At 41.4% G+C, this 12,323-nt stretch overlaps 1 protein-coding gene across 1 annotated transcript; it reads right to left on the bottom strand.

Moving 5' to 3' along the window:
• Positions 1-6,053: 6,053 nt before the first annotated feature.
• LOC4324302 (transcription factor MYB59) lies at positions 6,054-7,613 on the bottom strand. The gene is made up of 2 exons (XM_015765673.3): positions 7,250-7,613; positions 6,054-7,038 (listed from the first exon to the last, which is right to left on the bottom strand). Exons 1-2 carry the CDS (start codon positions 7,512-7,514, stop codon positions 6,473-6,475), a joined length of 831 nt encoding a protein of 276 aa, XP_015621159.1. The 5' UTR covers positions 7,515-7,613; the 3' UTR covers positions 6,054-6,472.
• Positions 7,614-12,323: the final 4,710 nt, after the last annotated feature.

Here is a 12,323-nt window from a genome sequence, read left to right as displayed (position 1 = left end):
CTTAAAAAGCCATCAAATTTTTTTTTAAAAAATAATAGGATAGATCAATATGTGATATATCACTTCACAAACATGCATATTAAAATTCAACTTATACAAGTAGGAATAAAAATAACGAATTTGACAATTAATAGAACGCGTAATTCATGGTCAAATTTGTTATTTTTGTTTTGAATTGTATAAGTCGAATTTTAATTTGCAAGTTTGCGAAAAGATATATCATATATTGATCTATCTTAATATTTTTTTCTAAATTTTTTGATAACTTTTTAAACACCATGCATAAAACGAGAGAATGTCCCCTCGAGAGATAAAAATCCACTCCCTACTACTACTCTACTAGTGCAAGTACTAAATATGCCTTGGTGCTCCCTAGTTAGTTGCTACTCTTTTCTGGAGTATCTAACGATTTTTTTATTATATGACGCACCCACACACACATCACTACTCACTCCACCCTAAAAAAGCTAACCTAGTAGGAAATGTGACCTCTTCTGGTACAACTAATGTGGATAGCCCTTTGTTTAGATTCGTTATACTAGGAGGGGTCATATCTCCTCTTAGTTTGATTTTTTTTTAAAAAGAACGGAGCGCACCCACACATTCTTAAATGCATCCCGTAATGTACGTTTAAATAGACGGAAACTAGTGGTATTTCTTCGATCTTCGAGCATATTAAAGAATGAATAATTCATGTATTAATTTTGAATTATCTACTTTAGGTCCCGTTCTTTTCTCCAACAAGAGTTGGATAAAGATTAAGATTTTCGTGGCATGCTTTTCAAATTGCTAAATAATGTGTTTTGTGCGAAAACTTTCTATATGAAAGTTGCTCTAAAATATCATATTAATTAATCTTTTTTCTAGTTTGTTATAATTAAAATCCAATCAATCATACGTTAATACCACCTCGTTTTGTGCAAAAAAAAATTTAATCTTTATCTTCATCTTCAAAAGAAAAGAAAGCAGTATTGCAATAGGATAATTAACTAGGCATCGATCACTGATCATTTTCAGATGGGTCTATGTGGGAATCCCCCCCCTCCCCAATCGAAACGAAACGGCAGAGAGTTATATATGGACTAGAAGGAAGTAAAATATACAGTGTAAATCATTCTATATATATTCTTGTTATCAAGAGTAAAATTTTACCCTTAAATTTAATCATGCGTAAAAAAATTGAGAGTAAAAGTTTTCTCTAGCTAGATGACATGGATATAGTTTTCAGATTTTTACATTATATATATATGAGTTTTGCTACATTTTTTTTCAAGAAGAATCGCAAGCGGATCAACACTAGTATGACAAGGAAAGCTTTGTTAGTGCATTGCATGTGTGCACTAACATTTCGAACTATAGTAAAGGATAAATATCACTTGGAGATTGCAACCGCGTGAAATTTTTTTCTATGTCGTCCACTAGTATATAGCTAACCGCATGCTCTTTAATTCAGCATAGTGCATTTTTGCCCCTCCCAAACAAGAAAATTAGTTTTGGATCCCCTGGCCCTGCAATGAAGTAGTAACAACCTCCATCTTAAAAATCGTAAGCAGTGGCAAGCACTATTAAAAAGGATTTTCATGTGTAGGTCCCTTTTACTTTTACTAAGGAGGAAAAAAAATACCCGCTTATAAAAATGTGCGAGAGGTGTTTGATCAAGGCCCACATTTTAAATTTTCACAAGTAGGTCTCTTAACAGATCCGTCTACAATAATAAATTATTTTCCCAGACGAGCATCTTAAGAGGTTTGTATGTGAAAATTGAGGCACGACTGGCCGGCTCCATTCCCCATTATTTATTTTCTTTCTTTTCTCCTTATCAATCCATTTCACTTCTTCTCTCTCCCCCTTCACTTCTCCTTCTCTTCTCCTCTCTTCCCCATCGAGCAATGACAGGAGCATTGGTGCCAGGAGCGGCTAACTATGGGAGCGATCGCTATAGAGGTTGGCGGCGACTGTGGAGGCCGACAGCGGTGACGACGACAACAGAGATAGGTGGTGGCACATCTCCCTCTTCGATGACGGGAGGGGAAGAACCATCGAGGAGGGCCCTAGCCATGGTGGATCTGTCTCCTGCTAGCCCGAAGGCGGCAAACCCACGATGGCATTTCGTGGATCTGGTAGCGGCGACACCTCTACCCCTCTGATGGCGGGAGAGGAAGATCAGTCGAGAGGGCTCCAGCCATGGCGGATCCGTCTCCTGGTGGCCGGAGGCGGCGGATCCACGGCACCATCGGGCACAAGGGCAGTGTCAATGAGCGCGCGATGAAGACCTCGACCTCGACAGCATGACGAGGACCTCAACCACGCAACAACAACATCGACATTGGACCACGCGATGGCAGCAGGCTGTTGTGGCGGTGCTCGATGATGGCGGTAGCCTTACGGGGACCTTGGCTAGGGTTTTGGATTTGATTTTTTATTTTTATTTTTAAAAAAAATTGCAATCCGGTGTTCTTGCTTGGTCGGTTGTAAAAATCGGTTTTTCCAAGCAGCTTCCTTAGGACGTCCATATGTGAAAATCGTGTTTGCGTGTGGTTGTGACGTCTGCATGTGAAAATGCCGATTTTCACAAACACATGTAGGCAGGGGGTGCTCCACCTTCCAGCGAAAACGAGATATATATACGATGATAAGGTCATATGGCATGTTGTCTGCCATTGGGGACAAATCGATCTAGATTAGATAGCTAGTGTGATCGACATGCGCAGCCAGTATGCATGTGTGATATGATAGATCCTAACGAAATTGCGAGCGGTGATTTGAAAACGTGGATAAGCCCATCCAATTCAATCAATTGTCTAGCTAGTTAGTTAGTACGATATCGTCATCAATGGCAATGCCTGCCTGCGTTTGTTATTATACACGCTAATTATATAACCAATCGGCAAGGCCACTTGGAATTAATTAAACTCTGTTAGTGTATTGCGCCTGCCTTGAGCTAACATCGACGTGATCTTTTCTCTGCAAGTTGGATGGATATGAATGATGATGGATATGCGTTCGTCAGTGACGTGATCGATCGAAAAACAATCATGCGCTTGCATTGCTTGCTTGCGTAGCCCTCCTCCATGATCAATGGCGACGTCGTTGGAATGGAGACACTAACTAGACAGTAATTATATTAGTGGCTAAAGTGCATGTCGTCTCTACTGATGCCTTGCTTCTTGTTGAATCAGTGTCTGCCTGAATTAATCCTTTGTGGGTGTTAAGTGTTAACTGAATGATCGATGCAAGGCTAACCCATCCATCCATCCATCATGATATGCCTGATGGCTGATTCCTCAGCTCTGCTCACTTTTGATTAGCTACTTACTGCGTGCATGGCACCACAATAAAGTAATCTTTAAGTGCTTAATTTGATCAGCACTCACAGGCATACCGAAATTAGAATTTAGGATAGGCCCACATCTACCTGTAATATATGTACCTGCAGCTCCAGTTTTGCTCCTTAATTCTGACAAATCAATTATATATATTGACGATTAGTTCAGTCCAGTCTCTATCTACTAGCTAGCTAGTTACTGTCAGACACTTATTAACTATTATTAATCGCTTAATTTTCTGCCTAGAAAAAGGTGAACCTGAATTATGCTTGGGAATGGAATATACTGTACTTTTCTTTTGCCATGATCAGACCATAGGCCACTGATGCATCAAGGTGTAAGATTATATGGAACAAGAAAGCAAATGCAGGGCTAGCCTAGCTATATGGAGTATGTTGTTTGACTTTGCACTGAAAGCTGTGTCAATGCTGCCTATCATGGATGCATCTTATAGTATGTTCCAAGTGCACTTCTACTTTCACTAAGACATCTAGAGACACAAGTGTCAGCTATGTACTGAATCCTCAAGACGTCAGCTTTTTGTTCACTAATGAGAAATCTCTACTATTTAAAAGGGAGTCGTCATCCTTTTATCTCCTCCTCTCACCACCCGCACACATCTTAATTTCTACGGTTTTGTATATGTAACCACCGCCTCCAGTGCTTTATCCTCAGTCCACTTTTCTAGTCATCTTAATCCACCTTCCTAGCCTATATTATATGGATCTCATCCGTTGCAATGCACGGACATATTACTAGTTATAAACAGATGAAATAGTTAACTAGCTTTTTCACAGCAAACAACGATGGGACGCTCCTTCGAAGTTTAGAACCATTTCCTCCCTTTTATCCTCATGCATGCATAATATACTAGTTTCAGAATTGCGGTATACACTATATCGAACTTTTCTTTCTTGCTACTCCCTCTGTTCTATATTATAGGTTACTTTGATTTATTTTGCCAAACTTTTATAAGTTTGACTAATAGAAAAATATAGTAACATTTCAATATAAAACAAACATATTATTAAAATATATCCAATATTATATTTGATGAAACTAATTCGATGTTGTAAATATTGCTATTTTTTTTATAAATTCGATCAAGTCTAAATAAGTTCAAGTGGGTAAAAGTTAAAACGACTTATAATATGAAACGGAGGGAATACTAATTAACAAGCATCTATCTATATCTAAAATACATCCAAACTACTAACACATATTGTGAACAACAAAACAAGGAACCTTAAATCCCCTGTATGATTTCAGTGCGCGTGTCACTAGATCCATATGTTTTTTCTTTCTTCCTTTTGGAATATATGATGAGAGAAGATTTGACCCTAAGCTTAAGCTAAGAAGGACAGAGGGTAGTAGTAATACTTTTGCAACCATCTTTCCCCACAGAAAGCGACTTTATGGATGTTGTGATAAAAAGAAGAAACAGGAAGGCCGCAAGATTCTTGTGCAGTGCATATATCATATCCCTATCCCATGTCAAGCTAGACGTAGCTATCGAATTGGAGGCCGGCAGGAAGGAGAAGAAAAGAAAAAATTGCAAGAGATTGCAAGCAGCAGCTAGCATTGTGGGGGTCAGAAAAGAAGAAAGTGAGGATCAATATCAGATGAGATGAGGCTGGGCATGCGTGAGGTTAGCTATCAGCACGCTAGAAGACAAGACAACAGCACTAAAGCAAGCAAGCTAGCTACATGGTGATGAAGCACTATCTAGCTAGTTGGAGTAAACTAATCATCAGGATAATGCTAGGTAATATGAGAGAATTACAGCAAATTAGGCAAGTTGCACAAAGGTACCAAGCTGCTGCTGGCTCCTTATCACGTACGGCGATATCTATATGCTCTACCACTTTAATCTTGGCACCTTCTAGCTAGCTAGCTCTTCATCTTGTTGGATCGTCATCGATATGATCGATCTCCTTTTTAAAGGCCGGCCGGCCGGAGAGAAAGAAAGAAAGAAAAGAAAAGAAAAGAATAAAAACCAGGTGGCTTATCAGAAGCTATCTAGCTTGGAAGCAGTTGAATTGGGGCCTCTCTTTTCCTCTCCAACTTGCAGGGGCAGTGGCAGTGGCTGACCTTCAGCTAGCTAGCTAATACACATCACCCAATTCCCTCCATCTACTATCTATCTCGCTCATTCAGGCCGACTACAGTTGAGATGGAATTTGGAAAAGGAACACGTACCTGTCCGGCCTCTGATCTTCTCTTGCTTGTATAGCTAATCGCCGGCCGGGTGGCAACAGTAGCTATTTAGATAGCTGTCCTCCTAATCTTGTTGTTCTGTATATAGCACGTAGTACGCAGCATCTTGGATTGATATAGTACGTATCAGTTGCAATCGCTCCACAGTTTTCAGGTAGGAGGCAATATGCATGTTGCTCATGCATCTGCATGTACAGACACAATTATTAAGATTCACGCGGCGGGCGGGTATCAATTCAATCAGCCTGGCTTTGCATCTCATGAATGCATTTATTCAGATTCTGTGTAAGCAAGCTATTTGCGAAATTCAGATTCTCTACTGCCCTAATATGCTTGCTTCGCGCGCGTGCGAAAAGAATAACGATGATCATCTGTTAATTCCACTCGGTACCATACCAAGCCACCATAAAATTATTATCTGATATGTATATATACAAAATGGTACGTGAAGCATAATACAGTATTCAGTTCAGTGTATAACATGATACATATGAATTTGCCAGAAATGAAGAAACGTATGCACGTGCACGTGGCGCGCTGATCAAAATATATCAGCCAGCAGCCGTCTGTTGCACTTGCACGTATATGTGCATATACTACAAGAGGCAGTACAAGCATGAACACACACACATTCATATGGATGTGTACGCAGCTAGCTATAGCTAGCAGCTGTTACATATATATATATTTATATAGTACTGATCAGAGATTGAGATGCAACTGCAAGTTGCGCTATAGAACGAGTTACTAACATGTATATATTAATTCCTCCGTCGATCCCTATATGCAAGCTAGTAATTACAGTAATTAGCAGCTGTAGCAAGGATGTAACAATTGAGATGAGCTGAGTACTCCCACATGATTAGGAGGCATCGATCGATCGAGTTGATGTAGTCGTCATCGTCTTGGCGGCTGATGGATGATATATACTATCCCCAGAGAGGTAGCGAATAATCCGAGCAGAAGAAGGCGTCATCGATATCCCAGAGCGGCGAGGCGGGCATCGGCGGCGGAGCGACGACGTTGGTGCTGCTGCTCCAGCAGTCGACGTCGACGATGATGTCGTCGTTCCAGAGAGGATGAAGGAACAGTTGGTGCTGGTCCTCATGATGTTGGGCCTGCAGGCTGCCACTGGCCGACGACTCATCCTCTGGCTGCGGCTGCTGCTGCAGGTTGCTGTTGCTGTTGGAGGAGGACGAAGAGGAGGAGGAGTTGCGGTCGTCGTCGTCGTCGTTGTCGTTGTGGTGGTCGTCGGACTGCTGCTGCTTTTGCTGTTTGAGCTTGAGCTTGCGCAGGTGGGTGCGCCAGTAGTTCTTGATCTCGTTGTCGGTGCGGCCAGGAATGCTCTTGGCGATGCGAGACCACCTGTTGCCGAGCTTGGCGTGGAGCTGCACCACCATCCTCTCCTCCTCGGGGCTCATCCTCCCTCGCTTCAGCCCTGGATGCAGGTAGTTCACCCACCGGAGACGGCAGCTCTTCCCGCTGCGCTGCAAACCTGCATCAGCCACACACCACCCATACACACGACGGACGATCCAACAACCAGCGTTGATCGCACGCATACATTATATTTATGTCAGTTACTATCATCAAATCTACTATGTACGGCATATGCATGCATCCATCCATCTGATCGACATCATCAACAATTAATCGATAGATTAGATGCACGCACGCATATGCTCATCACCCGCCGCCGCGCAAACCTGACACCTTTGCTAAGAAATCCCACCGCCGTTCGCCCAGCAGCCGCACGAACCAAACCAACTGCACGTCCTCCTGCTCCGTCCACGGGCCCTTTCTCATTATTCCTCCTCCTCCTGCTGCTGCTGCTTTGATGCCGATGAGAGGGTCCTCACCCTGTGGGCGCTGATGATGACCCAGCTGCACTACTGAACAAGAAGAAGACGAAGACGACGATGATGATGCAGAAAAAGAATGCCGTCCCTGCTTCTTGCCGGCCACCACCATCTATACAGATCGATCGATCACTATGCAATTAGCTACTGCTCGATTGAATTGAACAAGCAAGCTAGTATAATACAATTAGCTAGCTACTATAGGAAGATACCTGCACTCTCCTTTTATAGTCGTCGTGCGCCTCTCTGCAGCAGCAGTACTACTCCGTGCAGTGCGAGTGCGTGGCACACCTAGCTAGCTAGTACCACCTACTCCAGCTTACTTGCCTTTCCAATCCATCATCATCCGTCGGCATCTAGCTAGCTAGTAGTACGTACCCCCTCCGTCCTTAAAAAAACAGTCAACGTCATACATACTAGTGCAACAAATCTGGACATACAAATGTTTACATCCTAATATGAGGTTAGTTTTGACAGAGGAAGTAGTACTAACAGATGTCGCATCCCATACTAAATTAACTTATTTTGAGATAGAGAAAATACTTCATATTTCCTAGCCATCGATCGATACATTTAAGGGAAAGTATTTTCATCCCTCTCACCATATCCTCATGTCACCTTAAAATAATCAATAAAAAATAGCTAAATAGCTGACGATAGATTTGGGGAGCCAAAATCTTACAAATTACTAACCTTGATACTTGCTTTATGATTCATGCTCCGGCGATCCCAGTTCTCCTCCTCAAGCTCTGACAACACCTTCTTCCCTAGCTCCGCCAGCTTCAGCAACCCCAACGAAGGTAGAAGAGTTAAGGTTTAGGGTCCCGTGTTAGGGTGAGGGTTGGATGAGGAGAGGGGGGGCTAGGGGAAGAGGAGGGAGATCACTGAGCTTAGAGGGATGACGCGGGCCGACGGTGGGCGGTGGACACGGGCAGATGATGAGGTGGTGGCGGCGGCACTGGAGCCATGGGGATGGAGGAGGGTGATGGGCCGGTGTTGGTGGCAAGGGCAAAGCTAGTTTATGGGCAGCTGTTGTGATGGATCCGATGACGGGGAGACACCAGCTTGAGTAGGAGAGGGAGGAAAGGGAGGGAGGTAAGGGGGAGAAGCCAGCCGGTGGGGCTCGCCGCGCCGTTGACGCCTTCCCGCAAGCCATTGAGGCTAGGTGGCGGCAGCGGCATCAAGTACTCAAGCTCGTGTCGTGGGGCCGCTAAGGGGGAGAGGAGATGAGGAATGGTAGGTTATGTTTCATTAGGTAGGTGCACACAAATATTAAAGCAATATGACGGTTGAAAAATTGTGAGATTTTTTAGGGGTTCTTTTTGTCAAATACTACATAGACAGTCCAAAAAAGGGTGCATCTAAAATTATACCCATAGTTTTTTTTAAAAAAAAATTGTCAAACATAATTACAATATAACTTGCATGTAATTATAGTATAATTACAAGGTAATTAAAGTGTAATTTCAATTCAAATCAGAAAATGTTCATTCCTTAGTTGGTCCAGGCGTGTGGTGCGTGAAATATGTGTGAAATCGATAAAAACTATCGATGGTTTTTAGCTTTTCCATCAAAATAATTTAAAAAGAATTGAGAAGATAGATTAGTATGAGACATATCACTCCGTACACATGTAACTTTAAATTTTTTAAATTTTTTATGACTATTTAGATGACATGATGGAAATATGTTTTCAGTCAAAAAAAAAAGAATGGACAAGATAAATTAACGAGACATATATATATATGACTCTACGTACAAATATATAGTTCAATTTTTAAAAATTGTTTTTATGACAAAAAAGCGAGGGATATCTCTCGATGAATGAAAATCCATCTCCTAAACATAATACTATATCAGTGGAAGCTGACGCAAGATACACAAACATATGATATGTCTCTCCATGCGTGCCCATCTGTCATATATACTCCACCATTACATTGATCGGAGTCGTCACAACCTTTTTTTTTTTTTGACAAAGCGTCGTCACAATTATATTCACTGCGATAGATGTCACTATCGTGCCCTACGACGTCATATATATGTGGACATTTTAAAGATTTAATTAATTAGCACCATCCATCATCGTCAGTGATGGCCGATTTGGATTAGAGGACCGTCTATATTCTGATATTCACCGTTAATTAAAATGATGAAAAGAATAGTATACATGAATCATCGATGATGATTACTTCCTCCGTTTTCTAATATATGACGCTATTAATTTTTAACATTATTCAAAAGGTTCTATAAACACAAAATATAAGTTATGCTTAAAAAAAACTTTTAGATAAATTTTACTAGAGGATACTAAAATTTGATGTAATTTTACAGTATGAGAAAATGTCCGTTCAAGGAAGCCCAATAAGCAGCCCAGGAGGGGAGACCTTTAGGGCCAGTGGGCCGGTAGGTTGGGCCAAAAGACTAGTATTACCCTTATAAACATACATGTCACAAAGACGGTTGTGTAAACTCACTAACAGTACCTTAGAGTTAGGGATGAAAACGGAGCGGATAGTTTCCGTCCGCTCCGGACAAAAACGGATACGGATACCTTTCGGATCGGATAATTCTCGGATATTTCGGATACGGATACGAATACGGATATTTTCTCCCGGATACGAATACGAATATAATATCAGGGTTTCCGTCGGATACGGATAATAATTCGGATATCCGGTGAACAGTGCTATTCGGATATCCGCAGGACCCATGAGACATACCCCATTTCTTTCTAACTCTATAACCTTCAATATACATTTATAGATTTTAATAGTAGTTTATCTCTTAACACTAGTCCATACTATTAATATTATTTAAATTTTAAAAAATATTTATAAATTATACCTCATTTTATATAAAATGAGCTAATTATATATGTTGATATTTATTTATATTAGAAGTTGAGTTGGTTTTCGTGTTCCGAGAAAAATTTGTTTCCGTATTCGTGTCCGATCATATTCGATTCTTATTCGTATTCGAGATAATCCGTATTTGTTTCCGTATTCGAGCTATCCGTATTCGTTTTCGTATCCGGTAAAAAATATGAAAATGAATATGGTATGAGCATTATCCGTCCGTATCCGCTCCGTTTTCATCCCTACTTAGAGTTCTAAACCCAGATATGCAAGCTATAAATAAACTCTTAAGGGTTATGTAATAGGGGATACAATTTTGGAGAGATTATTACATTTACCATTTACCTTTTACACATAATCAAGTGAAACTTACCCTTTGGTAAAAGTGTTTGTCAATCGACAACAACTGTCAAGCATAATTATATTTATTTTGAAAAAAGAAGTTTATGCTCGTTTAGTAAATAAATACTACTAGTACACTTGTTTGGAATTAAGCATGCATACATTATAGTAGAATAGTAGTGTCGCTTACTCGCTGTAACCTGCAGATAAGGGAATTTTTTTTATTTTTAATTTTTTTTATTAAAAGTTTTACAAAAATAATTTTCTATTTCGAAAATTGACAGAAGTAGTCGCCTGCCGCCCTCTGGGAGGGTGATTTCTCCCAGAGGGCGGCGAATGTGACGTGGCAGACGGCCGTTCGCTCTCGGGCGACGGCCATCAACGAAATTTGCAGGCGGCCCCCTTGCCGCCCTGGGGGAGGGCAATTTTGCATTGTGTGGGGGGCCGCCTGCAAATGGGCGGCGGGGGGCCTGGAATTTTGTAGGCGGCCCCCTTGCCGCCCTGGGGGAGGGCGATTTTTGCCTCCCCCCTATATAGCCCCGTCCCCCCTCTCTCAAATTTCATTATATTCACTAAAAATCCAAAAAAAACGAAAGAGAGAGAGGGGAGGACAGCAGAAGGGGAGCGGCGAAGCCCTGCTGGTTCGCTCACTTCATCACAGGTTTGCTCCCATACATCTTTTGCATTTGTACTAATATGTTATGTTTGAGTATATATGTTGCGTTTTAGTTTTAGTTCCATATATTTTAGCAGATCTATAGCACACAGCACACATGTGTAGATCCAGAGCACAGAATATAATAGTATGAATTGAGACATAGATAGTAGTGTTAATTGTAAGATGTAGTTTAGTTTGATCTGGAGAACGTAACCTACTTTTAGAATTTTGGAGAACAATATTGTAGAGAATGTAACTTAGGGTGTAGTACAGAAATGCGAGGTTAACGTAATTATTGTTTTCATCAGGCACAATGTCAAATAAGGTCACATTTCAGATAGTTCACGGTGAAGGAAATATTAGATTTGGTCCAGATGGTGTTGATCTGTCAGATTTTGTAATGACATCTAAGGGCATCGATAGGCCTGCGGAGAGAACATTTCAGTCAATTTATAGTTGGTTGTTGAGAGGATTTAGAATAGACCAAGAAGTCTACACAATGTCAGTATCTGTTGTAGTGAGTCGTGCAATAGAAGGTTATTTTTGGGAACTAATGCCGATGGACAGCACTGTTGCTTGGAGACGGTATGTGGAAATGGCTTTTGAACGGTCATGGCCCCTCGTTATATTTGTGTCGGTACAAGAGAAATATACAAATGTTTCAATGCAAACCGAAGATGTGGAGGGTCCTAGCAATGCAGGGGATGTTGTTGGACCATCGATGCAAAATGAGGAAAATCAACCAAGGGAGGAGCAGGCCATGGGCATGGCGGATGAGGGGGAGAGAGTCGGTATAATTGTTGATGAAATGGAGAGGGAAGATTCGGATAATGAGCAAGCGGAGGACGACGCATCATCCAATGAGGAAGGTGATGTAATGGCCACTGATTGGGCAAATGAGGACTTCTCTGGACTTGTTATATCAGAGGGTGATCATGTACCCTGGGAGTATAAGGAGAACGAGGTAATTAAGGGTGCTAGGTATGCTCATAAGGATGAGATGAAGGAGGCGGTGAAGCATTGGGCAGTTTCCTTGCAGAGAGAGTTTAGGGTGGTCAAGTCA

This window comes from Oryza sativa, chromosome 1 (assembly GCF_034140825.1).
Source record: "Oryza sativa Japonica Group chromosome 1, ASM3414082v1".
Lineage (NCBI taxonomy): Eukaryota > Viridiplantae > Streptophyta > Magnoliopsida > Poales > Poaceae > Oryza > Oryza sativa.
The sequence above is the reverse complement of the archived record's forward strand: the minus strand, read 5'-3'. Positions and strand labels throughout refer to the sequence as shown.